Source organism: Carassius auratus, unplaced genomic scaffold (assembly GCF_003368295.1).
Source record: "Carassius auratus strain Wakin unplaced genomic scaffold, ASM336829v1 scaf_tig00216164, whole genome shotgun sequence".
In the NCBI taxonomy this organism is placed as follows: Eukaryota; Metazoa; Chordata; class Actinopteri; order Cypriniformes; family Cyprinidae; genus Carassius; species Carassius auratus.
The window spans coordinates 156394-182159 of NW_020528437.1; the positions used below are offsets into that span (position 1 = coordinate 156394).

The following is a 25766-nucleotide window of genomic DNA, read 5'->3' on the forward strand; positions in this document are numbered from 1 at the left end:
TGAAAATACAGCGGAACATCACAGAAATAAATTACAGTTTGGCTTCTGACGTCACATTCGGATGTGGGCGGGGTTGTGTTGGGGATGGGCGTGGTTTCTTACTCTGTGTTGTCAGATCATTGGGGGTTTTGTTTGTTTGTTTGTCTTTTAACAGAGGAAATATGTTTAAAGCACATATTCAGTGGTCAAAAGTTTATATTCATGGTGTCCCAAAATAACACAGTTGAGTACACTTAGATGTTTTCAAGATTATCTTAAGAAGTACTAAAAAATTATTTTAAGTATATGAAGTTCAAAATTAGTGTTGAAAATAGTACACTTCCATAATGTAAGTATACTTAAAGTATTTTTCACCTGTGAATTTTAACATTACTGGTGGTCTGTTCTTCATTACCTTGGTTGTGTTTCAGCTGTTCCTCACCAGATGCCATCGTCCTTCACAGACTCACTGCTGTTGGAAAGGAAGAAAAAGGGTTTTAAAGCTGCCCTGACACTTTCCAAAAATAGATAATGAACAATTTGAAAAAAAAAACAAGTAAATAAAATATAGCACCAATTATAAAATATTAATAGTTATTAAACAGCTCTCTGTGGAGGTCTTATTCACTATATTTAAAGAAACAAGTAATATTGGGTTTTTTGTATTACCAATTTGTAATTTAATTAATTATTAACGGGAGTTCATCACTAATGCTTGATCATCTCATTTAATTTAAAGGTCCTTGCACACTGGCTACATTTACATGCAACCAAATAATCTGTTTGTATACAGATTGATAGCTTACTTGGACTAAAAAGCCTTCATGTAAACACTTTCTTGTACACCAACGACTGCACCTCTAAAGACCCCTCTGTCAAGCTCCTGAAGTTTGCAGACGACACTACAGTCATCGGCCTCATCCAGGACGGTGACAAGTCTGCTTACAGACAAGAGGTTGAGCAGCTGGCTGTCTGGTGCACTCTCAACATCCTGGAGCTGAACACGCTCAAAACAGTGCAGATGATCGTGAACTTCAGGAGAGACCCCCCTGCACTCCCCCCACTCACCATCATGAACAGCACTGTGACTGCAGTGGAGTCATTCAGGTTCCTGGGCACCACTATCTCTCAGGACCTGAAGTGGGAAATTCACATTGACTCCATTGTGAAAAAGGCCCAGCAGAGGTTGTACTTCCTTCGCCAGCTGAGGAAGTTTAACCTGCCACAGGAGCTGCTGAAACAGTTCTACTCCACCATCATTGAGTCTGTACTGTGCACTTCAGATCGGTTTGAACTAAAAAAAATTAATTTATAGCCATTTTACTAATGGGAATACAACAAATTTATTTTGTTTTGCATTCAAGCTACCGTAAAATGTATAGAGAAAAGTTCTTCTGGAATGCAACAAAAGTATTTTCAAAGCTGTTTTTAAAGCATTTGCTGCATTAATAAATAAATAAGCCAATAAATAATTCACATATCAGACAAAATAGTATAAGCTCTTTTGGGAGAAGGGGAAAACGGGATATAGACTACTAAGCTTTTTACCTATGGGATTTAAATCCTGCCATGATTCAAAACTGAAAATACAGTTCTGAAAGGTTGAAACTAAGTGTTCGAAAACTCAAAATCTTACAAAAAAAAGTTTTGCACGTTCGAAAAATAAGATTTGCAAGCTTGCAAAATGTAAAAAAAATAAAAATATCTCTGCAAACATTATGTTGTTTTTGAGATTTCCTTCTTTAGAACTGCAACATTTTTTTACGATGTTGCGCAAAGAATTTTTCAGAGTTTCAAATTTGTCAGTGTTCTCCCACTGTATTAGATTGTTTTCCAGGTTTGAAACCTCGTAAATGGTGATCTGAAAACTGGTGTGCAAATGTGTGAAAACAAGTTTTGAAACTCTGAAAACAGAGCTTTGCAGGCTTGCAAAGTGGTAAAAAAAATTAAATCTCTTCAAACATAATTTTGTTTTTGAGTTTTCCTTCTTCAGAAGTGCAACACTCTTTTTAATGGTGTTGTGCAATCATTTTTTCAGGGTTTCGAATTTGTCACTGTTCTCCCAGTGTATAGTTTGTTTTCAAGATTTGAAACTTTGTAAATAGTGATCTGAAAACTGGTGTGCAAATAGGTGAAAAAAAGTTTTGAAACTCTGAAAATAGAGGTTCGAAAGGGCGAAACTTATTACATTACATTACATTTGCACTCCTATGCAGACTATTTTTTTCAGAGCCGAGTTTACAACACCCACTTTGCGGAGATACGTTCACACAGTTGTGGGTTTGCGACTCACGTGATTTGTGGCAGTGTTGTCACGCAGCTCTGCTCTGAAACTCTGAAACTCAGACTGAGCGAAAATGAAGCTTCGCAACCTCGTAACTAAAAAAAAAAAAAGCCTGGAGGGAGGGCCTTCTGCTCTTGGCCAATGCTTTGCTGTCTGCTGACGTACAGTCCAATCACAAGTCGTATTTACCTGAAAGGTGGGATTGACCGACTGCTCCGCCAATGACAAAAGCGAACAGGATACGCAAACAGAGGATGCGCAGATTTCTGGCCACAAGACGGTCCCGGATGGCTTGCGGTCTAGTTCTAAAATAAGGTTACCAACTTGTCGCTGGAATTCACCATACAATTGCCAGTAGCCACTGAGTTTACCACTGATAGTCCGGCGGTGCATCAGTATACACACTTTCCTCACCTGGCGACTCACTTTCCTCACGCATTCCTCATGCATCCAAAATAATATTTAGATATTATATTTAAATATTCAGAAAGGTGTACAGTGTATGTTTTACTTTTATTAAAATATTTCAGTAAAATTATAAATAATTGCCTATTACAAATTTATGAATGCATGGTTAACTTTTTTCTGTAATCACTATAGGCTATATGTATTGAGACATTTTAAAATCTATATTTTGTAAAAAATAATAAAAAATAAACCTGAATTATAATCTGTATTTTCATATATTATATAAGTAGTAGGCTATATATATATATATATATATATATATATATATATATATATATATATATATATGAGCCGTGTCCCGGGCTCCGATCAGCGTCACCCTGGCAGAGGAGATCCACCTGCACACAATCACCGCGCGCTGATCGGTCCCAGCTGAAACCGCTCAGAGGACGACTACAAAAGCTGCACCCGAGAAGACACGGGTGAGAAAGTTCTCCAGCAGAAAGCCAGCTAATGGTGTGTCTCTTACCGCTCCAGAAAGCGAGTGACAGACCAGCCCGCCACTTGAGCACCTAACACCGATTCTCCTTGCATTCAGCCGGCCGGAGAACAGGATCACGCAGCACCGAGGACGAGCACCGGACACCCCTGGCACCTTTACAAACACAACCACCAATAAATACACCCTCCGGGGCTTTAAACTTTCACCACAGCCTGCCGTGTGATTCTTCAGCCCGCGACTATATATATATATATATATATATATATATATATATATATATATATACAGCTTAAAACCGATCTTTTCCAAATGTATTTGAGCCTCTAACTCTAACACTCACTATTCTTAAAAAAAAAAAGAATAATATTAAGCTTTCTAATCTTTTGTATTCTATTGGTTTTCTTTTAGTATTAACAAAGGCAAAAAAAAGACATCTAACACTAGCTTGCTCTGTAATGTTTCTATTCTATCTGTTATCTGTATTTCTTTATTATATTATTTAAAAGCTTTACGTGTAAGCTAACTGAAACTTGTTATAGAACGTGTATATTTGTTGTTTTTTATTGCTTCCATTGTCCTCATACGCTGTTTGTGACGGATTGAGAGAGGATGCTTACATTTTGAGTCACCGACAAAAACCCAACAAAAACACGTCCTAAGAGTCCAAAAGCATTCACTTCGCAATGAAGCTTGCAGAATTAATAAATACATTTAGAATGTCCTTATAATTTAAGCCATGAAAAAAAAAATGTTTTACATTTTTATATTCATTGAACATTAATTCTTGAGTAGCCAGTAACCAGGTGCCAGTACTACCAGCCCGCACCCCGAAAAAGAAACTGAGTTGAGGAAAGTGAGTCGCCAGGTGAGGAAAGTGTGTATACTGATGCACCGCCGCACTATCAGTGTTAACTTAGTGGCTGCTGGCAATTGTATGGTGAATTCCAGCGACAAGTTGGTAACCTTATTTTAAATTTTAGGTCCGTTTATTTTGCGTATCCTGTGCGCTTTTGTCATTGGCGGAGCAGGCTCAATCCCACCTTTCAGGTAAATACGACTTGTGATTGGACTGTACGTCAGCAGACAGCAAAGCATTGGCCAAGAGCAGAAGGCCCTCCCTCCAGGCTTTTTTTTTTTTTAGTTACGAGGTTGCGAAGCTTCATTTTCGCTCAGTCTGAGTTTCAGAGTTTCAGAGCAGAGCTGCGTGACAACACTGCCACAAATCACGTGAGTCGCAAACCCACAACTGTGTGAACGTATCTCCGCAAAGTGGGTGTTGTAAACTCGGCTCTGAAAAAAATAGTCTGCATAGGAGTGCAAATGTAATGTAATGTAATAAGTTTCGCCCTTTCGAACCTCTATTTTCAGAGTTTCAAAACTTTTTTTCACCTATTTGCACACCAGTTTTCAGATCACTATTTACAAAGTTTCAAATCTTGAAAACAAACTATACACTGGGAGAACAGTGACAAATTCGAAACCCTGAAAAAATGATTGCACAACACCATTAAAAAGAGTGTTGCACTTCTGAAGAAGGAAAACTCAAAAACAAAATTATGTTTGAAGAGATTTAATTTTTTTACCACTTTGCAAGCCTGCAAAGCTCTGTTTTCAGAGTTTCAAAACTTGTTTTCACACATTTGCACACCAGTTTTCAGATCACCATTTACGAGGTTTCAAACCTGGAAAACAATCTAATACAGTGGGAGAACACTGACAAATTTGAAACTCTGAAAAATTCTTTGCGCAACATCGTAAAAAAATGTTGCAGTTCTAAAGAAGGAAATCTCAAAAACAACATAATGTTTGCAGAGATATTTTTATTTTTTTTACATTTTGCAAGCTTGCAAATCTTATTTTTCGAACGTGCGAAACTTTTTTTTGTAAGATTTTGAGTTTTCGAACACTTAGTTTCAACCTTTCAGAACTGTATTTTCAGTTTTGAATCATGGCAGGATTTAAATCCCATATTTACCCCAGAGTTGTTATTCACTATTTAATGTTATTATTAAATAGGTCTTTCTGGGCCTATTATAACATTGCATTCAGTTAGAGAGCAAAGCAATGACAACATAACCGTTACATTACTGATTGTAAATAAATGCACAGATACTATTTAACTAAACAGAGATGACATCACTGAATTCAATGATGAACTGCCTTTAACTATCATTTTGCATTATTGACACACTGTTTTTCCTAATTAATGTTGTTCAGTTGCTTTGACGCAATGTATTTTGTTTAAAGAGCTTTATAAATAAAGGTGACTTGATGTGTAAGCATCCAGTTCTTTATACAATTGCAATACTTACATTCAGTATTTGGGGAAATTGGCATATTTTTACTCAAAAATAATACATTTATAGTATATTGCTTGTGTGTTTTAAATATATTCATAATTAATTAGTAATGTACTCATAATACAAAAAAATACACTGTTTCAAATCACAGCCTACACCCTCATTCACTATTCCCTACATGAGTTTACTAATATAGTCCACCTAACAGAGAGAATGAAAACTAATGAGTGAATTCAGACACTAATCAACAGCTGCTGTTAACGAGCAGAATTCTTGATGTGTCTGTCTAAATTACAACAGTTTTTTAAAAAATTTTAAATGAGCGACGTGTTCATGTTTCGCGTGTAAAAAAAACACAGTATTTTTCACATAATTCACCTATCTGTTTACCGCTGTTTTCACTGTCATAAAAACGGGCTGATGACTTCATTGTTCTATAAAGTCCCTCCTTCAGAAATACGTAATGAGTTCTGATTGGGCCAGCGGTTCCTGTGTTGTGATTCAACAGCAGCTGAGCGCACACTGCCCTCCTGGAAACGCGCGATTGGACTAGTTTTGAGAAGCAAGTGTGGAGATGTACTTATAATCACAGGAGTGTTTTTACTAACGAGATGCGCATGAAAATCGCATTAGTTTTTTTTGCACAGCCCTAACATCTAGTTAAAAAAGCTAAACAGCGTTGCCCTTTGTGTAATAAGTAGTGCTGTCAATCGATTAAAAAAAATTAACTAATTAATCGCACAATTTTTTAAAATTAATCGCGATTAATCGCAAATAAAAGACTGAAACTTTTTGGATATGTAAATGTAAAATGTAAATAATTAATGTAAACTCAAGACAAAGAAACTATTTAAATTCAAAATATGATTGTTTATTGGAATTTTTGTTTAACTTGTAACACAGATTTTCTCATGTAAACAACATACCTGCAATAAACCATCAATATCCTCCAAATTAACTGTTGGCTTGAAAGCCATATTTATTACAGAAATAAAAACACAGGCATGTAAGTACCATTTGAATTTCAAAACAATCAATGCCAATAAAAAACAAAAATGATTTCCATGTTGAATTCTAAGTGGACTGCAAAAAAATTCCAAAGTATAGTCATTGCCAGTGCTTTAAGTGGGCCAGTACGCACCAGTACTCAGTACCGCCACTTCCAAATATAGCTCTTGAGCGTACCGCCACCTCTCCGTGCGCCCAGAACGTGCTTGTAGCGTACCGGTACGCTCATTTGGACATCTGTTTTAATAGAGGTTTTAATCTTTTACCTGCACTGCCGCTTTTCAGAGCGCCCTTCACAATGCAAGCTTCCTAATTCATCCCACCCAGAGCAGAAACTACATTACCCATTCACCCTTAAGTTATACAAGTGAATAGCGCATGTGTCGCTTTTCCCACTGTTAAGTGTCAACAACTCAACATGGCCGGAGAAGGTATGTGAAACTCGTTGTGAGTTATACTAAAGCAAAATCTTGAGTATTTATTGTCTGATAAACATTAAAAACTGTCTGCGGAGGTTGAGTCGTCCTGCAGCCCCCGCTGGCTGTTCATTGGCTGCAGCATCTTTTTTCTAAGTTCTAAAAAAATACCGTAGAAGGCAAGGCACAAATTTAGATATTCATTTATCTAATTAATCTATAGCCTATGCACAAAGACAATATGATCTTTTTGTACCCTTTTTGTTTTAAAGCTTGATGAAGAGAGAGAGCGCAAGTTGCTGCAGCTGAGGAGGACAGTGATGCACGCGTACAGGAGTGATTGACAGTTCGCGGCACTGTGTACAAAAAATACTCCGCTACACAATTATTTCGTTATTTTCGTCTAAGCTTATTAACGTTAGCGTTACAGAAAGGTCTGATTTACGCACTGTTACAGTCATTGTTTTTTTTTGTTTTTTTTTAAAACAATGACATTTGAGTTCATGATTTTAATGTTGCTGTTTCTTGTGGCAGACTGAATGAAGAGTAATGTTTCTTGTGGCAGACTGAAGAGTAATCCGGCAGAGTTTTATACTGAAACTTTCCGTCTAAAAGTCCTTCCTTGGTCTTATCCATATTTCTTTGCACGTTGAACACACATAGGCCACAACTGGAAATAAAAAAAACTGCAACCGCGTTAATTGCGTTATTTTTTTTTAACGCGTTAAATATTTAAAATTAATCGAATGCGTTAACGCGCTAATTTTGACAGCACTAGTAATAAGTTAAAGAAACGCACCAACTTAATTAAAAACACATATCGGTTATGGTCCATAAACAACGCCTTCTCCAGACAAAGAGGGAACTGCTCCATCTTTCAAGAATAATCTTTGTGTGAATCTGGCATTAAACTGATTGAGTTTGAGGAAGCTGTCTTCAGCAAAATGTGCTGCACATAGTTTTACATGTAGATTATAATTTTCGGGAACCGGGTTAAACATAAATTGTAACCACTCATCTCCAAAACAGCGTCCCTGGGAAGCCAAAACAAAGATGATTGGACTCCGAGATGAAAATAACAGCGTTTCAACGACATGGCGACAAACACAAACACAGCTCTTCCTCTTCTTCACGCCACCTGTTTGTGAATTCATGTGGGCGGAGGTTAGTCAAAAAACTGTTTTAGTGACGTCATTACTGCAGGAACTAGAGGGATGTAGTCCAAACGGGTCGTTCAGGGAGGCTTCCGACAAGATGGTGCCGACAACACACGCATAATAATTTTCTCTGTAAAGGCATTGGCCATTACTCCTTCAAAATGTGTAAATAGACGGATTATTAGTTTGTTTAAGTGCTTATCAGTAGTAATGCTTAAATTCTTTAAGTGAAATACAACTTAAAAACTTTAAAAGAAAAAACTAATTTGTATCTGTAGAACCGACATTGCTAATGATACAAAGCTAAATGAGTGACGTAAATACAAAGCAAAAGAGAGATCCTCAGAAACTTTTGGACCACTCATACCCTGCGGTATCTAACAAGATGAGAGGTTCTTCAAAAGAACTTGACTTTGGTGGATCGTGAAAACCTCTCCCCGAAACGCCGTCAAATAGCCCAGCATCAAAGAAATCTAAAGGTGATCTCTCGTTACTTAAGCTACAAGAGAACATCAAGAGAGCTGACTCCCTTGAATAAATTATTAAAACTAATTCTAACACCATTGAAGAGTTCAAATCATCCCTCCTTTTTGTCAAAGCTGAAATTGTGGATTTGCAAAAATCTAAAATCGAACTAACAGCCAAAATTACTGAGCAAGCAAGAGCTGTATCTCAGTTGGAAAACAGAATTATTGATGCAGAGCGCTACAAACGGAGGTGGTTTTTACGATTATACGGAGTTTCAGAGGCAGAAAATGAAAACGTAAAGGTCAAGGTGACAGAGATATGCAAGGGAGTGGCACCTGAACTCGTGACAAAGATGAGTGAAGCGGTGGATGTAGCTCATAGATTGGGCAGGCCGGTGTCGGGTCGAGCGAGGGCTGTTATCATCCTTTTTGCGCTGCGCTGGGTGAGAGACTCCATCTGGAAGAGTGCAAAAAACAGCGACTATCTTAAAGAACGCAAACTACATTTTGGAGAAGACCTGACAAAAGAAGAAAAAGCGTCCCGTGCATTGCTTTGGCCTTACGTACAAAAAGCACGCAATGAGGGAAAAAAGGCTTATTTTGTCGGAGCCAAAGCATACGTTGACGGCAGAGAAGTCGTTCCAGAAAAAAATGGATACTACCTGAGTCCTGTTCACTTAAAGCAAACTTAAGGATGACTGTTGTGAAGATAAGCACTTTTATTTGCGATTTAGTATACAATTAATATGGCTGTTTGCCTCTAATTTCGGATTTAGAAGGAGAAAAGCAGAGCTTTTGTTTCTCTCTCTCTCTCTAAAAGTACTTTTTTATTATTTGATTGAATTCACCGTTTTTTTTGGTGTTCAAGTTAGGTTCTATTAATGCCAGAGGTCTGAGGAACTTGGTTAAAAGAAAAGCTAAAAAGAACTCGAAAGTGATTTAATTTTCATTCAAGAAACTCATTCGTGCCCTGAGGATTTACATTTTTGGAAAAACCAATGGGGAGGTGAGATGTGGTTGGCTCACGGTTCCAGTCACTCGGGTGGAGTGGCAATTTTGGCACGTACTTTCCATAGAAAATGTGTTTGGAGCAAAGCAGACTCTGAAGGTCATTGGTTAATATTACTGATTGATATGAATAACTGTAAATTCATTATTGTTAATGTTTATGGGTATTGTTCAAAAGATGCAAACACTTTGTTATTAGGTGAAATTCAAAATTATGTAAATTCTACCATGAGAAGCAACACTAATGCAAAATTTATTATAGGTGGTGACTTTAATTTGGTCATGAATAGTTCCATAGATCGATTTCCTCCTAGAGCAAACAGTCTAGTGACCTCTTACGTTTAAGTTATAGTCTTGATTTAATTTATATTTGGAGGGTAAAAAACCCTTTAACAAAGCAATTTACTTGGAGCAACAAAAATTTCTCACTACAATCCCGCACTGACCTTTGGTTGGTTTCTTCAGACTTAGAGCAGTTTATAATAGATACATCTATATTGCCTGCTGCTCTAACATACCATAAAGTTATTAGACTTAAAATTTCATTATCAGGACGTAAGGATAATAGAATTAGTGGAGGATACTGGAAACTCAATAGTTCGTTACTAAATTATGATGACTTGAAATCAATCATAGAAAGACTTATTCATAAGCATTGGAACTCTGCAATTAATAGTGGTATGTTTGGTAAACAATGGGAACTTTTACAATTTGAAATAGGATGTGCTGTTAGGTCTTATGGTAAAAGATTAGCTATCAAAAGGAAGGCAGATTTACTTGATATTTCAGCTGCACTTAATAATTTAATAGAGAAAGGCACTTTCACTTTAGAAGATCAGGTCTCTTTAAATAAACTCCAAAATAAACTTGACAAAATATATGAAGAAAAAGCCAAGGAAGCTTTTATCAGGTCAAGAAAACTGTGGTTAGAAATGGGAGAAAAAAATAGTAAATACTTCTTTAATCTTGAAAAAAGAAAAGTTGAGGACAATACGGTTAGGAAAATGAAAATTGATGGTGTTGTTTGTGAGGATAATAATATAATTTCATCTCATATTACAGATTTTTTTAGTAATTTATACAAAAGTGACTCCAGTGTCGTTGACCTTTTTCTATTCTAAATTCTGTTACTTTAGAGAGATCTGTTAGTAATGACTTCAATTCCATATGTTCTAAAAAAATATCATTGGAAGAAGTTAAAGAAGCCATTAATAACTTAAAAAACAATAAATCACCGGGGAGTGATGGGTTGTCTTCAGAATTATATAAAACTTTTCGTGACCATTTATCTACATTTTTACTCGCAGTTTATGAAGAATCATTTGTCAATATATGCCTTCCACCGTCAATGAGAGACGGTGTTATTAGTTTAATACTAAAATCTCATAAAGATACTCTTTTGAATGATAATTGGCGACCAATCACATTATTAAATAATGACTATACAATTTTGGCTTCTATTTTGGCAATACGTCTTAAATATGGCCTGGATGACTTAATTGATGAGTGCCAATCTGGATTTATAAAGGGCCGTCACATACTGTATCAAATAATATAAGATTAGTTCTTGATTTGATTGATTATCGTGATTTAGTTTCAGATCCATCTCTAATTATGTTTTTAGATTTCCAAAAAGCCTTCAATACTGTTAGCCACAACTTCATTTTTAGTGTGTTACATTACTTTGATTTTAATAATTATTTTATTAATGCAGTAAAAACTTTGTATGTAAGAGGAAAAAGTTGTGTTAAACTTATATCTGGAACAACACCAAAATTTTCGATCTACAGAGGAATAAGACAGGGGTGTCCAGTCTCCCCCTTTCTCTTTCTGTTAGTTACTCAAAATTTATATTTAATGGTAAACCAAAATAATGTGTTTAACCTGTTAAATGTCACCCCGTCCCGTATACGGGACGCCTACGTTGACTATACTATATTACAATTAAATCTAATCTAATCTTGACAAACTATATATCGTTGGAAAGGTCTAAGACTCCCAAATATATATTTTTACCAATATTTTTTGTAAAAAATTATGTAGGAAAAGTAATAGATGAATTTATGACAAGAGTGAACCCTCAGAAATCTACATTACAAAAGGAGCTTTGACCTTTGTTTTAAAAAAAAGACTTCCTCGTTGCCTTTTTCTCTATCACATTTTAGAAATCATCAGAAGTTATATATCACTTGAAAACATAAAATCTCAAAATTCATCCTTCAAAACCCATTTTAAAATCAGACATTGCATTATCATGTAAATGGCACATCAAAATCATGTTACAAAATGTTTTCAGTCATGAATTATGAAAATTTAAGTTTGTATCATGCACATTCAAGTCTATCTTCAAAAGACGTGAGTGACAGTTAACAGGTTAAAGGTATTAGAATCAATGATAAAGAAATAAAAATCTCCCAATATGCAGATGATACCACGCTTTTCTTAAAAGATCAATCAGAGGTTCGTAAAGCAATGGAGATCATAAAAGATTTTTCTCAAGTGTCTGGCCTATGTCTTAATATTTCAAAATGTGAGATATTGTCATTACAAAATATTGATAAAACAGCAATTTGTGGAATTCAGCTTAAAGATGTAATTTATTATTTGGGTGTAACAATATCTTTAAATTCAAACATCAGAACTAAATCTCAATCCTATTAAAGACATGATTTGAAAGAAGTTTAATTCTTGGCTAGCAAGAGATTTGTCTCTCACTGGTCGAGTCTTATTGTCAAAGGCAGAGGGTCTATCAAGAGTTTCCTTTCTCTTATCTGTAATGGATTGTCCTAAGTCATCATTTTTCTTTTTGGACAAATTATTATATAATTTCATATGGAAAAACAAATCTCACAAAGTTAAAAAGGAGGTTCTAAGAAATAAAATTAGTGATAGAGGTCTTGAAGTTGTTGACTTCACCCTCTTTAACCATGTATTAAAAGTAAATTGGTTGAAAAGATTCATTAAAAAAAGTGAATCTATATGGAACACATTTCCTAATTTTATTTAAGAAAATTGGAGGCATTGAATTTTTGTTACAGTGCCCCTTCTCACTTGGTAAATTACCCATTAAATTAGCTAAATTTCACCAACAGGCTTTAATGTCGTGGTTACTGGTTTACAAACACAATTTTTCACCTCACCGTTGTTTTATTTGGAATAATCAGAATATTGTTTAAGGAAATAAATCATTATTTTCTGAGAGATGGTATTTAAATAACGTATACACTGTTACTCAGTTTATTGATGATAATGGTCAGCTATATTCCTTTTCACAATTTTACAGGAAATTAGATTTTGGGGCTTCATTAACAGAATATAACACTGTATTTAATGCCATTCCTAGTGGTATAAAAACTCTATTGAAAGGAGAGCAAAACTTTAATCCTGTTTCTATTTATACCCCATATAAATAGAAAATCATATCAACAGAAAATCTATTCCAGCATCTTCTTTTAAATGGATGGTATTATACAATGTTAATTGGAGTGCCGCTTGGTCTCTTCCACAAAAATATTTATTAACAAACAAAATAAAAGCAGTCACATTTAAAATATCATATAGATGCTACCCTTGTAATAGTGTACTCAATAAGTATATGCAAAATATTGAAAAATAAATGTACTTTCTGAGATTTAGAAGAGACCATTGTACATCTTTTTTGTGAATGTGTTTGTGTTAAATCATTTTGGAATGCGTTATGTACCTATCTCTCAGATAAAACAAATGCTAGAATTTCTATCAATACTTTTGATATTATTTTATTATAACTCTAACTTTTGTTTTCAATATATCGTTAATCTTTTTATTGTACTTGGATTTTTTATTGTAAGTGTAAGTGTAAGTGTTTTATTGTAAGTGTAAATTTTTGGGTAAGAACCCAATACTGTCAATTTTTCTGGTTGACTATAATTCTTACATTTTATCTTTGATGGGCATAAAAAAAACAAAAAGTAATTCTAAAGTCAAAAAATGCTTTATTTAACCTTGTATAATTTCCCCCCTCTGGTTTATGTTATTTATATGTTCTTTGATTTATTTATTAATTTATTTTATTTATTATCTTGTATTGTTTTTTTTTTTGTGGTTTTTGTTTTTCGTTGGTATTTGTCACCTATTGTTTTGAGGTTATTGTGTTTGAAGGCATGTTACTAAGTGTTTGAGCATTAATAAAAAAAAAAAGAAAAAAAAAAAAAAAAAACGGGTCGTTCAATATAGGCGTATCCTGTTAAATAAAATATCTCGCTTGGCATTGAACTTTGAGCTTTAGAATTTTACAGATATTATTTATACTCTAACAACAACATTACACACTAACTAAAGTTTAAAACATGGGATCACGAAGAACGGGACCTTTAAGTCTTTCCTAACTAATGTCTCAGCGGTGTTCCTTTAAAAGAATGGACACAGGATTGGATCAGAAATAAGATAATGTTTGTTCTTATCATTCTATAAACAACAATACCAGATTTTTTTTTTTTGCTATAACAAGTTCCAAAGACACATTGTTACAACAGGCAAAAAACAAAAACAACTTAGTGTTGAAACATCACGGTTCAAGAGCCCAACTAAAGTTAACACTGATCTCCATCACGGTAGTGAAAAAACACCTAAACCTATTTAACTCTCAATAAGATCATCTTCTGTAGACATCTTACAGAAATAAAGTCATTCTGGTTAGTAAGGTGAATCTGGTGAAGCTAATTTAGGAGTTGTTTAATCAGATCTTGAGAGATTTGATGTCTTCTTTTATTTCAGTTGATTTCATCTAAGGCTGTGGCTGAAGTCAGTTGTAGTTCTTGTGTTTCTCTTTCCTTCAGTGATTCTAATAGCAGGTGTTCATCACTAATGCTCAATCATCAGTTAATCACAGAATTATCTCATTAACTTCACTGATTCAGTGTTACTCGAACACTCTGTAGTGTGCACACACTAGATGCGTTCAAGACACAAATACACAGAATGAGCATATTTTTAAGACTGAGATTTTTGTTATGATAATTGATCAATATTTATAAGTGAATAAAAGCTAAAATAATAAAATCTGTCCATCATATAAAGTGAATGTGTCAAAGCTTGAAATAATGAGTGCCTTGAAAAAATGGATGGACAAAAAATGTATTTAAATATTAAAATATCTATATGGCAATATACAGTATGTCGTAATTTTGCCAATGGTATTGAAAATGATTGAACATCCTGAAATCAAAAATAACCCTACTTGCTTTTTTAGTGGACAGTACTAGTCTTGTGACACTGGAAAAGAAATGTCTGCCGTCGCTGCCGGCTCTGGAATGGCTTTCTGGCTCTGATGAAGTCAGTTTGTCCACTTTTGGGAGAATCCTCTTGTAAAGTCATGACGGACAAAGCCTCTACTCATTTCACTTAAGAATACTATTTCAGCAGCCATTTATTAACTAGGAGAACTATTTATTCCCTATCTGTCGGTCACTACGAGTTATGTCGACCGACAAATGGGGTCTCACTTGGGAGGCCAATCATCTCTCATTTTAAGAGAAAACGCCAATGAAATTGGCAAGTGGATTAACACACCTGAGCCACTCCCCGTGCCAACGGGTATAAATAGGGCGACAGGTGCATCCACTCATTAGATTTTTGCTTCGGAGCCGAGTAGTCGATGAAGAAAATCACTACAAAGCCATCATCTTTGTTTTTGCTTAAACTGTTCCTGGTTGGTGTGACGGCGCGTTACAGCAGTGTCCCTGCGAGACGGCGATTCCCCTGGGCGCTTCGGCTAAAAGAGACAGTTCTAAAAGAGCAAATCACGGACGATTCGCGTCTTTTTCAAGATGCCGTTTCGTCCATGTCCTTCTAGATGCGGTCGTTTCCTGTCTTCGGTTGACGGTCACGAGCGTTGTCTGCAGTGTCTGGGCGTCCAACACGCTGAGGCTGCGCTCGTGGATGATTCATGCGTCTACTGTGGGCGTATGAACATGGCAGCGCTGCGATCGCGTCTCTCACTCCTCAAGGGGAGTGCAGCAGACCCCTCTGTCGCCACCCGTCCCGGTCTCTCTGGCTCGAGCAGAGGGCCGCCGGCTGGCGCTCTGGGAGATCTGAGGATCGCAGTGAGAGCTTCTCCGCCGGGCCATGCCCCACGGACCTCTCACTCCTCACGCAGCGACTGTCCCGTGCAGCTGCCGATTGATTCTGCTGGGCCGTCTCATAGCGGTCCCAGCGTGTCTTTCGGTGTGCCGCCCGAAGACCAGATGTCGATTGCTGCATCGGGGGATGGGTTATCGACCTCTGAGGATGAAGGTTCGGCGGGGCTGCCCCCCTCGGGTGTTGTCGCTGCTGCCGAATCGGACTTGGAGTTGTCGGCCATGCTTGCCCGGGCAGCCGTGAGTATCGGACTGGAGGTGACTACACCGCCCAGTCCCGAGCCCTCACGGCTGGATGATTGGTTTCTCGGCGCGGGACGCGGCTCACAACCTCGTTCTGCTCCGGTGCCTTTCTTCCCAGAGGTGCATGAAGAGGTGACGAAGTCGTGGACGGCCCCTTTCACGGCCAGAAGCCGCTCTTCTCCCTCTTCCATCCTCACCACCCTCGATGGCGGGGCAGCCAGGGGGTACGTAGAGGTTCCCCAGGTGGAGAGGGCGGTTGCGGTGCACTTGTGCCCACAAAACGCCGCCACTTGGAGGAATCGTCCGCGTCTCCCGTCCAAGGCCTGTAAGCTGACGACCGCACTCGCTGCCAAGGCTTACAGTGCTGCGGGCCAAGCTGCCTCTGCCCTGCATGCCATGGCTATCCTGCAGGTACACCAAGCCAAGGCACTCAAAGCCATGCACGAGGGTGGTACCGACCCGGGGTTGATGCAGGAGCTGCGCACGGCGACTGACTTCGCCTTACGGGCAACGAAGGTCACGGCGCGGTCCCTCGGGAAGGCGATGTCCACGCTGGTGGTCCAGGAGCGGCATCTCTGGCTGAACCTGGCTGAGATGAGGGACATGGACAAAGCGCGCTTTCTCGACGCCCCCATCTCCCAGGCAGGCCTGTTCGGTGACACTGTGGAGGACTTTGCCGAGCAGTTCTCGGCGGTACAGAAGCAGACTGAGGCCATTCAGCACATCCTGCCCCGACGTGTCTCTCTGGCTGCCACCGTTCCGTCGCGGGTAGCGCCTCAGCCTGCTCGTCGCCGTGGGCGCCCCCCTGCGTCCTCTACGCCAGCTCCGCCCTGTGCTGAGAGTTCTTCGAGGCCGGCGCGTCGAGCCCCGCGCAGGAGAGCGGCGCCCCCCGTGTCACTCCCGGCTGCGAAGTCCTCGAAGAAGTCGACCAAGCGGCCCTGACACGGGCAACTCGGAGATGCGGAGAACTGCTCTTCAGGAGATGGCGAAGACAGCGCCACTCCTTCCCCCGGAGGAGGGCCGGGTGGAGAATCTTCAGTTTCTGTTTTGTTCTGTTCCGCCACTGGCTGAACGGCCAGTGGTACCCACATTTTCAATAAAAGAGCAAATTCTCCTTCCATCTGAGTTGCAAGGCTCGTGGGTTGACAATGAGCGACGCACAGCTTCCTCACTCTCACCCACGACGCCCCCTTTCGCCAGCGGCCAAGAGGTCACGGTTCGGAGACGCAACGCCTCTCCACGCGTCTCTGGCCAGTTCCTCCGGGAACACGGGGAGTGTGGTTGCGATGACCCAGGACGCAATGCCTTCTGGGCCTTCCGGCACGACTCCCCATCGCTGCACCACTGCGGGTATGTCGACTGTCCCTTTGGTGCCACTTGTACGGTATCTGGGAGCGTGGCTTGTGCTGCCAAACCCGTCACGCTGGCTCATCCGGACGGTTCGACTCGGCTATGCGATTCAGTTCGCCCGGCGACCCCCCAAGTTCAATGGCGTGCTCGAGACTTCGGTGGCAGTCCAGGACGCCCCTGTCTTGCGCGAGGAGATTGCTGTCCTCCTGGCGAAGGATGCAATCGAGCCGGTCCCTCCAGCCGAGATGAGGACAGGGTTTTACAGCCCTTACTTCGTGCCCAAGAAAAGCAGTGGCCTTCGACCTATCCTGGATCTGCGAGTCTTGAATCGGGCCCTACACAAGCTCTCGTTCAGGATGTTGACGCAGAAACGCATTATCAAATGCGTCCAGCCCCAGGACTGGTTTGCAGCGATCGACCTGAAAGACGCGTACATTCATGTCTCTATCCTCCCTCGTCACAGACCGTTCCTGCGCTTTGCTTTCGAGGGTCAGGCATGGCAGTACAAGGTCCTCCCCTTCGGGCTCTCCCTGTCCCCCCGTGTCTTCACGAAGGTCGCGGAGGGCGCCCTTGCCCCACTCTGGGAAGTGGGCATCAGGATCCTCAACTATCTCGACGACTGGCTCATTATGGCCCGGTCCCGAGAAGAGTTGTGCGATCACAGGGACTTCGTGCTTCGGCACCTCAGTCAGTTGGGGCTTCAGGTCAACCGGGAGAAGAGCAAGCTCTCCCCTGTGCAGAGAATCTCTTATCTCGGTATGGAGTTAGACTCGGTGAGTATGACGGCACGTCTCACCAGCGAGCGTGCCCACTCAGTGCTGAACTGCCTGAGTTCCTTCAGAGGCAGGACAGTGGTACCGCTGAAACACTTTCAGAGGCTCCTGGGGCATATGGCATCCGCAGCCGCAGTCACGCCGCTCGGGTTGCTTCATATGAGACCACTTCAGCACTGGTTACACTCCCGAGTCCCGAGATGGGCATGGCGCCGCGGTACACATCGTGTCACCATCACACTGATGTGTCGCCGCCTATTCAGTCCTTGGTCGGACCTTGCTTTTCTACGGGCCGGCGTGCCCTTAGAACAAGTGTCCCGGCACGTTGTTGTCACAACAGATGCCTCCAACTCGGGCTGGGGCGCGACATGCAACGGGCAGGCAGCTTCAGGGTCCTGGACAGGACCTCGACTGCTTTGGCACATCAACTGCCTGGAGTTGCTGGCAGTGCATCTAGCTTTGCGACGGTTTCGTCCGCTAGTGCTGGACAAGCACGTGTTGGTCCGCACGGACAACACTGCGGCTGTTTCGTACATCAACCGACAAGGCGGTTTACGATCACGTCGCATGTCTCAACTCGCCCGTCATCTCCTCCTCTGGAGTCAGACGTGGCTCAAGTCGCTGCGCGCTGTCCACATCCCAGGGGAGCTCAATCGTGCAGCCGACGCGCTCTCACGACAGCTCACTTTCCCCGGGGAATGGCGACTCCATCCCCAGACGGTCCAGCTTATCTGGAGTCGATTCGGGGAAGCCCAGGTAGACCTGTTTGCTTCCCACGAGTCCTCCCACTGCCAGCTGTACTATTCCCTGTCCCAGGCCCCCCTGGGCACAGATGCACTGGCACACAGCTGGCCTCGGGCTTTACGCAAGTATGCGTTTCCCCCAGTGAGCCTGCTCGCACAGACACTGTGCAAGGTCAGGGAGGACGAGGAACAGGTCCTGTTGGTTGCGCCTTACTGGCCCACCCGGACCTGGTTTTCGGAACTCATGCTCCTCGTGACAGCCCCTCCCTGGCGCATCCCCCTGAGGAGAGACCTTTTCTCTCAGGGGCTTGGCACCATTTGGCACCCGCGTCCAGATCTCTGGAACCTCCATGTGTGGCTTCTAGACGGGACGCGGCAGACCTAAGTGATCTGCCCCCAGCGGTGGTAGACACTATCACTCAGGCTAGAGCCCCTTCTACGAGGCAGGCCTATGCTCTGAAGTGGAGTCTGTTCACGAATTGGTGTTCTTCTCACCGAGAAGACCCCCGGAGATGCCCGGTCAGAGTCGTGCTTTCTTTCCTGCAAGGTAGGCTGGAGCGTGGGCTGTCACCCTCCACCCTGAAGGTGTATGTGGCTGCCATTGCAGCACATCACGATGCAGTGGACGGCCGGTCCCTGGGGAGGCATGACCTGATCGTTAGGTTCCTGAGGGGTGCCAGAAGGTTACATCCTCCTAGGACACCCTTGATTCCTTCCTGGGACCTCTCTATTGTCCTGGCGGGACTTCAGAGGGGTCCCTTTGAGCCGCTGGATTCGGTTGAGCTGAAGTTCCTGTCTCTCAAGACAGCGCTCCTGATCGCGCTCACTTCCATCAAGAGGGTCGGGGACCTCCAAGCATTTTCGGTAAGTGAAGAGTGCCTTGTGTTCGGGCCGGCCTACTCTCACGTTGTCCTGAGACCCCGGCCTGGATACGTGCCCAAGGTTCCCACCACTCCCTTCCGAGACCAGGTGGTGAACCTGCAAGCGCTGCCCCTGGAGGAGGCAGATCCAGCCTTGTCGTTGCTGTGTCCCTTTGAGCCGCTGGATTCGGTTGAGCTGAAGTTCCTGTCTCTCAAGACAGCGCTCCTGATCGCGCTCACTTCCATCAAGAGGGTCGGGGACCTCCAAGCATTTTCGGTAAGTGAAGAGTGCCTTGTGTTCGGGCCGGCCTACTCTCACGTTGTCCTGAGACCCCGGCCTGGATACGTGCCCAAGGTTCCCACCACTCCCTTCCGAGACCAGGTGGTGAACCTGCAAGCGCTGCCCCTGGAGGAGGCAGATCCAGCCTTGTCGTTGCTGTGTCCCGTAAGAGCGCTTCGCATATACGTGGACCGCACCCAGAGCTTCAGAAGCTCTGAGCAGCTCCTGGTCTGCTTTGGAGGTCAGCAGAAGGGGAAGGCTGTCTCTAAGCGGAGGTTGGCCCACTGGATAGTGGACGCCATCGCCTTGGCTTACCATTCCCAAGGCGAGCCGTGCCCCCTGGGGGTGAGGGCCTACTCCACACGGAGTGTGGCCTCCTCCTATGCGTTGGCGCACGGCGCCTCTCTGGCAGACATTTGTCGAGCTGCGGGCTGGGCGACACCTAACACCTTTGCGAGGTTTTACAATCTCCGTGTAGAGCCAGTTTCCTCCCGTGTGTTGGGTAACAGGTAATTGGCGGGAAGGGCTGGCTGGGTGTCTCGCTTGCTGCGCCATTCCCCCTAACACGGGGATGTGAGCGCCTTCTTCTCCCAGTAGAGTTCCCCGGTTGGCGTACCCTGGTCGAGCATCCTCCAGCACCCTCGGCTTCAGACTTGGCGGAGCAGTCTGTCGCCAGGCCCAGTACTGGCGTTAGCATGCCCGGAGCCGGTCAGCCCCTGTACTGGGCTAGGTGTCCATATGGCTGGGTTCCCTACGGGTAATCCCATATGTGTATTCTTCCACGGTAAGGTTTCCCTCTTGGCAAACCCGTGTCTTCCCTTGACAGATCGCTCTGTCAGTCTCTTCTGGCAGCCGTTCCATCCCTACTCCAAGGTAGGACCTGCCTCAGAGACCCTTTCCATATGTAGTACTGCCCCCTGGGCCAGTCCATATCGGTATTTCCACATGTCACCTCCCTACGGGTAGGATGTGGTCTCCGTAGCGACCTTTCCTAAAGGCTCGCTTCCCCATTGTCTTGCCAGCTGAAAGAACAAATAGGGAAGATTTGAAGCAATCTTTCACTGAAGGTTGGAATCCCTTCCATTTACTTTATGTGGGCGGAACAGCAGCATGGCCTTCTCCAGCAGCGATGTACTCACCCTTTGGCCCCTTCGGTACCAAGGTCAGTGAATTTGCGCTGGGGCTTTGGGAAGGTTACGACCTTAAGCGTAGCTTTTGTGGCACGCCAAGGCTTGTCAACAATTGCAGCGCCTCAGGTTGTGACGAGGTTCAGGTTATGGCGTTTTCCATAGGACCCCATTTGTCGGTCGACATAACTCGTAGTGACCGACAGATAGGGATCGTCTCGGTTACGTACGTAACCCTCGTTCCCTGATGGAGGGAACGGAGACGTTATGTCCCCATGCCACAACCTTGAACCATTCGCTGTTGCCGGGACACGTTCTCGGCTCCTCAGCGTAAAACCTAATGAGTGGATGCACCTGTCGCCCTATTTATACCCGTTGGCACGGGGAGTGGCTCAGGTGTGTTAATCCACTTGCCAATTTCATTGGCGTTTTCTCTTAAAATCAGAGATGATTGGCCTCCCAAGTGAGACCCCATTTGTCGGTCGACATAACGTCTCCGTTCCCTCCATCAGGGAACGAGGGTTACGTACGTAACCGAGACGTTTTCTGTATATATATTTCTGTAACTCTGATGTGTTACACTCACAGATAACTGAAGTGGATAAGTGAATGATGTAGAAATTTAGCCAGTTTCATTTCAAAAGAGTCTGAGTTCATTATACAGAAACAGTATTACATCAAAACTGTTGAGTGAAAGTTTCTCTCTCAAAGAGTGAAGAGAGCATGATAAAATAAATGATTATTCTGCTGGATCTATCTGCTGCTTTTGACACTGTCAATCATCAGATCCTCCTGTCTGCCCTCTCATCACTGAGCATCACAGGGATTTCACTTCGCTGGTTTGAATCAGATCTTACTGTAGGTCTTTCAGGGTGTCCTAGGGAGGAGACATATGCAAAGCACATCAACTGGTCACTGGGGTTCCTCAGCATGATTTCACCATCCAGCTAGGTTCTTCTACTATTACCCCATCAACTTTGGTCAGAAATCTTGGTGTAAACTTTGATGATCAGTTGACCCTCAAAGTATATTGCTAAGACTGCTTGATCTTGCACATTTGCACTGCACAACATCAGAAAGATCAGGCCCTCTCTAATGGAGCATGCTGCACATCGCAGAGAGGCACAAAATCACTTTCCAGAACATTCTCCTTCACCATTCCTGGCTGGTGGAATGATCTTCCCACCCCTATCCTGAATGCTGAATCCCGGACAATCTTCAAGAGACAGCTGAAAACTCACCTCTTTCGACACTACTTCTTTCTAGTTTATACTTGTTTGGAACAATGCCTTAAATTGTAAACAGTATTGCTCAAATGGTATTATGAGCACTTCCTGTGTCTGTTTGCCTCTTAAGAAGAATCACTTTATGTATCCCCCAATTGTAAGTCGCTTTGGATAAAAGTGTCTGCAAAATGACTAAATGTAAATATAATGTAAATGTAAATACATTTTGAGAATCTCAGACTCACTAATGAACAGTAAAATGAGAAACAGATTTCACGGCATGTGAACAACAATATCAGAATCTGCAGCTTTCTGTGATTCACTGACAAAGACACACTTGATCATCTGTTTGATCACCACATGAAGAGCTTTAAATAAAACCATCAAAATAGCTTCAGTGAAGCATTAAAAAAGAAGGAACTGATCAATGACACATCTTAAGAAAACACTTAAACAACGAAAGAAAGATGAAACCCTCAACTCAGATTATACATGTAGATCTTTCAGCTTCCTCTAGTGTTGTGTTGAACAGCAGCTCTGAAATCTCTTTCACTTCTAACAGAATGAGAGGAATAACAGTCAGTCATCTAAACCCTCATCTGACTTGTTATTCAGTCAATTAAAATGAAGGGTTTTTTCTCAGGAAATACTTCTGAACATAGAAATAGTTTTACAAGTTTGTGAACCTGCTTTGAACGTAAAGGATATTTATAGTGCTGTGTAATGTTTGATGGGACAGTGATGGGCTTCCACATTAAATGGTGAATTTGTAAAATAAATAAAAATGATAGCTTTATTATTTAATCTTTATTATGTGTGAGTTAGGATTCATCCATGTAAACAGAGTATTTTTCAATTGTTTAGTAGGTTTGGTGTGTGTCAAAAAAAAAAAAAAACTGGCTCAGTTTGTGTAGTAAAGCTGACTGAAAGATCATTGTATTTATAGAGCACATTTACACACAGCACAGCTGATCAATGAATGTGCTGAACAAGATAAATTACGACACAAGCAAAAATAACATAAAACAATATAAAATAAATACTGTACACACCAGAGAACAAAGACTGGTTTAAGTGTAGATTTACGTCATGAGAGAAGCTGCGAAGCGGATGTAAAGTGTTGTGTAATTTTTATCTGACTAAGGTAATATACATACAATCTCTAAGTACATCTGCAAAGGTAAGTTAACCAATTGTTCTTACCTTTGATGTCTTCTCTGTGGCAATAGAGTTCTGAATTTCCTCCCACCAGAACCAGATCAGCTCAGTTGAGTCTTTGCCTCTGCAGAGCTTCGTAATACAGGATCAGGAACAAACTAAAATAATAACTTTACTCATAATAAATTACTCAGAGAATTGTTTAAAAGATTTAAACGCATCACCATTGTACATGGTTTCGCTTTATTTTAAACAATAACTCATAAGCAAAATAATAACAAAAAGTAAAAGCGTAAGTCTTCACCCTGAGATGCGGAAGGGGATGTGTCCAAACCATAACATTATATAATCTATATATAACAATACGTCCTTTCTTCCGGATGCCTTTTTTTGGTGAAAAACATTAACACACCCGCATGCACACACTCACAGTCAGGTTGCTATGGATACAGGAAGTATGACATTTCCTTTTTTGACAACCCCTCTTCAGCACACATACATTAAGTAATTGCTGCTTTATTTTCTCTCAATTAAAGCAAATTAATCTTTCTCTAAGCTGTTACAAAGTCATAAGGTGAAGGCTAATTAAGTAGCTATTCCTAAACTGCACAGCATGCTCCTCCCTGTTTTGATCAGATAAAACACATTACAATACAATTTTTTAGAAAGAAGGTCCATCTTGCACCGTCGTTGCAAGATGCACGTCCTTGCACAATCACCATTCTATTAGCAAAAAGCAAGTATACGTGTCAGTTAAACTGTTGAGCAAATGTTAACATCATACATTTCTTATTACTGCCTTTTATTTGGAGCCAGAATGGTGCCTTTAAAATTTGGCATCACAAATTAAAATTGTCATTGAAAACAAAGTCAGAACTGAAAAAGTAAACATTGGCATTGAAAACAGTTGTATTGGCATTGAAACAAGTATTGGCACTGAAAACATAAAATAATTAAAATCTTACAATCTTATTCTTTTATTGTATTGGGATTTATTTGTATTTTTCAATGACAATCTTCAGTTTTTTTCAATGTCACTGATTTTCAGTTTCAACTTTCTGTCACTGTTTTGGCGTGGAGAGGGGAGGGGTCTGAGAGGAGGGGTAAGAAGAGCGTAGTTTACATATAATTTGCATATAGGCATACTGAAGAAGTAGGCCTACTTCACTTTACTGGAACCCATTGTCAGCTCTGAAGCCTCTGGCATGGTGGTGTGACAAAATTATCAAATTTACCGGGAACTTCCAAGCCACAAGTAAGTCTGTTATTTCTCTGCCATTTACATATTTATTCATGTGCAACCTGGCCAGTTTGGTTTGGTTCTAACTTGGGGTTGTGTTGGCGCAGTGGATAAGACACATGCCTTTGTCGTGGAAGACCCGGGTTCGAATCCACTGTGAGACACCAATGTGTCCCTGAGCAAGACACTTAACCCCTAGTTGCTCTAGAGGCGTGCGACCTCTGACATATATAGCAATTGTAAGTCGCTTTGCATAATATTGTCAGCTAAATGAATAAATGTAAATGTAACTTAACCTGTGGTTAATGCAGGGTCAAAAATAAACACCGGTCAAGGACCGAACAAGGCTAAATGTCCGGTTTGGCAAAAAAATAAATTAATGTACTTGTTGCCGCTAATTATAGACGTGTTATCAATCCGGAAGTCGGCCATGTTGGAGGCACTGAACATAAACAATGCCACTGAACGGACTCGCAAATTTGGCTGAGTATTACTGCTGTAAAATGGTCGAGTTTTGGTCTTTACTAGTCGGTCGCATAGGTTAAAAACATTTTGAGTTCTGTCAAAAGTTAAAGGGGGGGTGAAATGCTTGTTCCCTGCATTTCGAAGATGCTTGTTTTACAAACAAGGCCCAGTTTGACAACGGATTTGCACATCGTTTATTTCTTAAGGATAATGCAGTCCCAACGAAAAAGGGTCACGATCGTGTGTTGGAACCGCATGCGGTGAGTAAAACAGCTTCAAATATCTCTGTGTTGTTAACTTAGCTGTCGGCGTGTAAGCACATCAAGTAAACAACATGCGATGTTGTCATCAAACTGCACGAGTAAGACTGCTTCAAATATCTCTGTGTTGTTAACTTAGCTATCGGCGCGTAAGCACATCAAGTAAACAACATGCGATGTTGTCATCAAACTGCACTTTCCACATGTACAGCTTAAAAAAAAAAAAAAAAAAAAAGGTTGACAAAGTGGAACTTAGTCATCCAAAACCGCTAAGCAAATATATATACAGTTTCAGTACATACCACATAGAGACGCTGTTGTTGCTGCTGCTATTGTTAAATTTCAGCCTCTGGATCTGATTCTGGATCATAAATATACGCTGACTCTGACTGTTAG

At 41.4% G+C, this 25766-nt stretch overlaps 1 protein-coding gene across 4 annotated transcripts in view; it reads right to left on the reverse strand.

Moving 5' to 3' along the window:
• The window catches only part of LOC113097264 (NACHT, LRR and PYD domains-containing protein 3-like), a 61031-nt gene extending 36925 nt beyond the window's left edge, over positions 1–24106 (reverse strand). Inside the window, exons 1-3 of one of the 4 annotated variants that reach the window (XM_026262487.1) lie at positions 23451–24106; positions 8858–8978; positions 395–451 (exon numbers count right to left, since the gene is read on the reverse strand). In XM_026262487.1, coding sequence (XP_026118272.1) covers positions 395–431 — 37 coding nt within the window. In that variant the 5' untranslated portion in view covers positions 432–451; positions 8858–8978; positions 23451–24106. Of the gene's footprint in view, positions 1–394; positions 452–8857; positions 9228–23450 lie in introns of those variants that run through there. The other 3 variants (XM_026262484.1, XM_026262488.1, XM_026262485.1) reach the window with 3 other exon arrangements.
• Positions 24107–25766: the final 1660 nt, after the last annotated feature.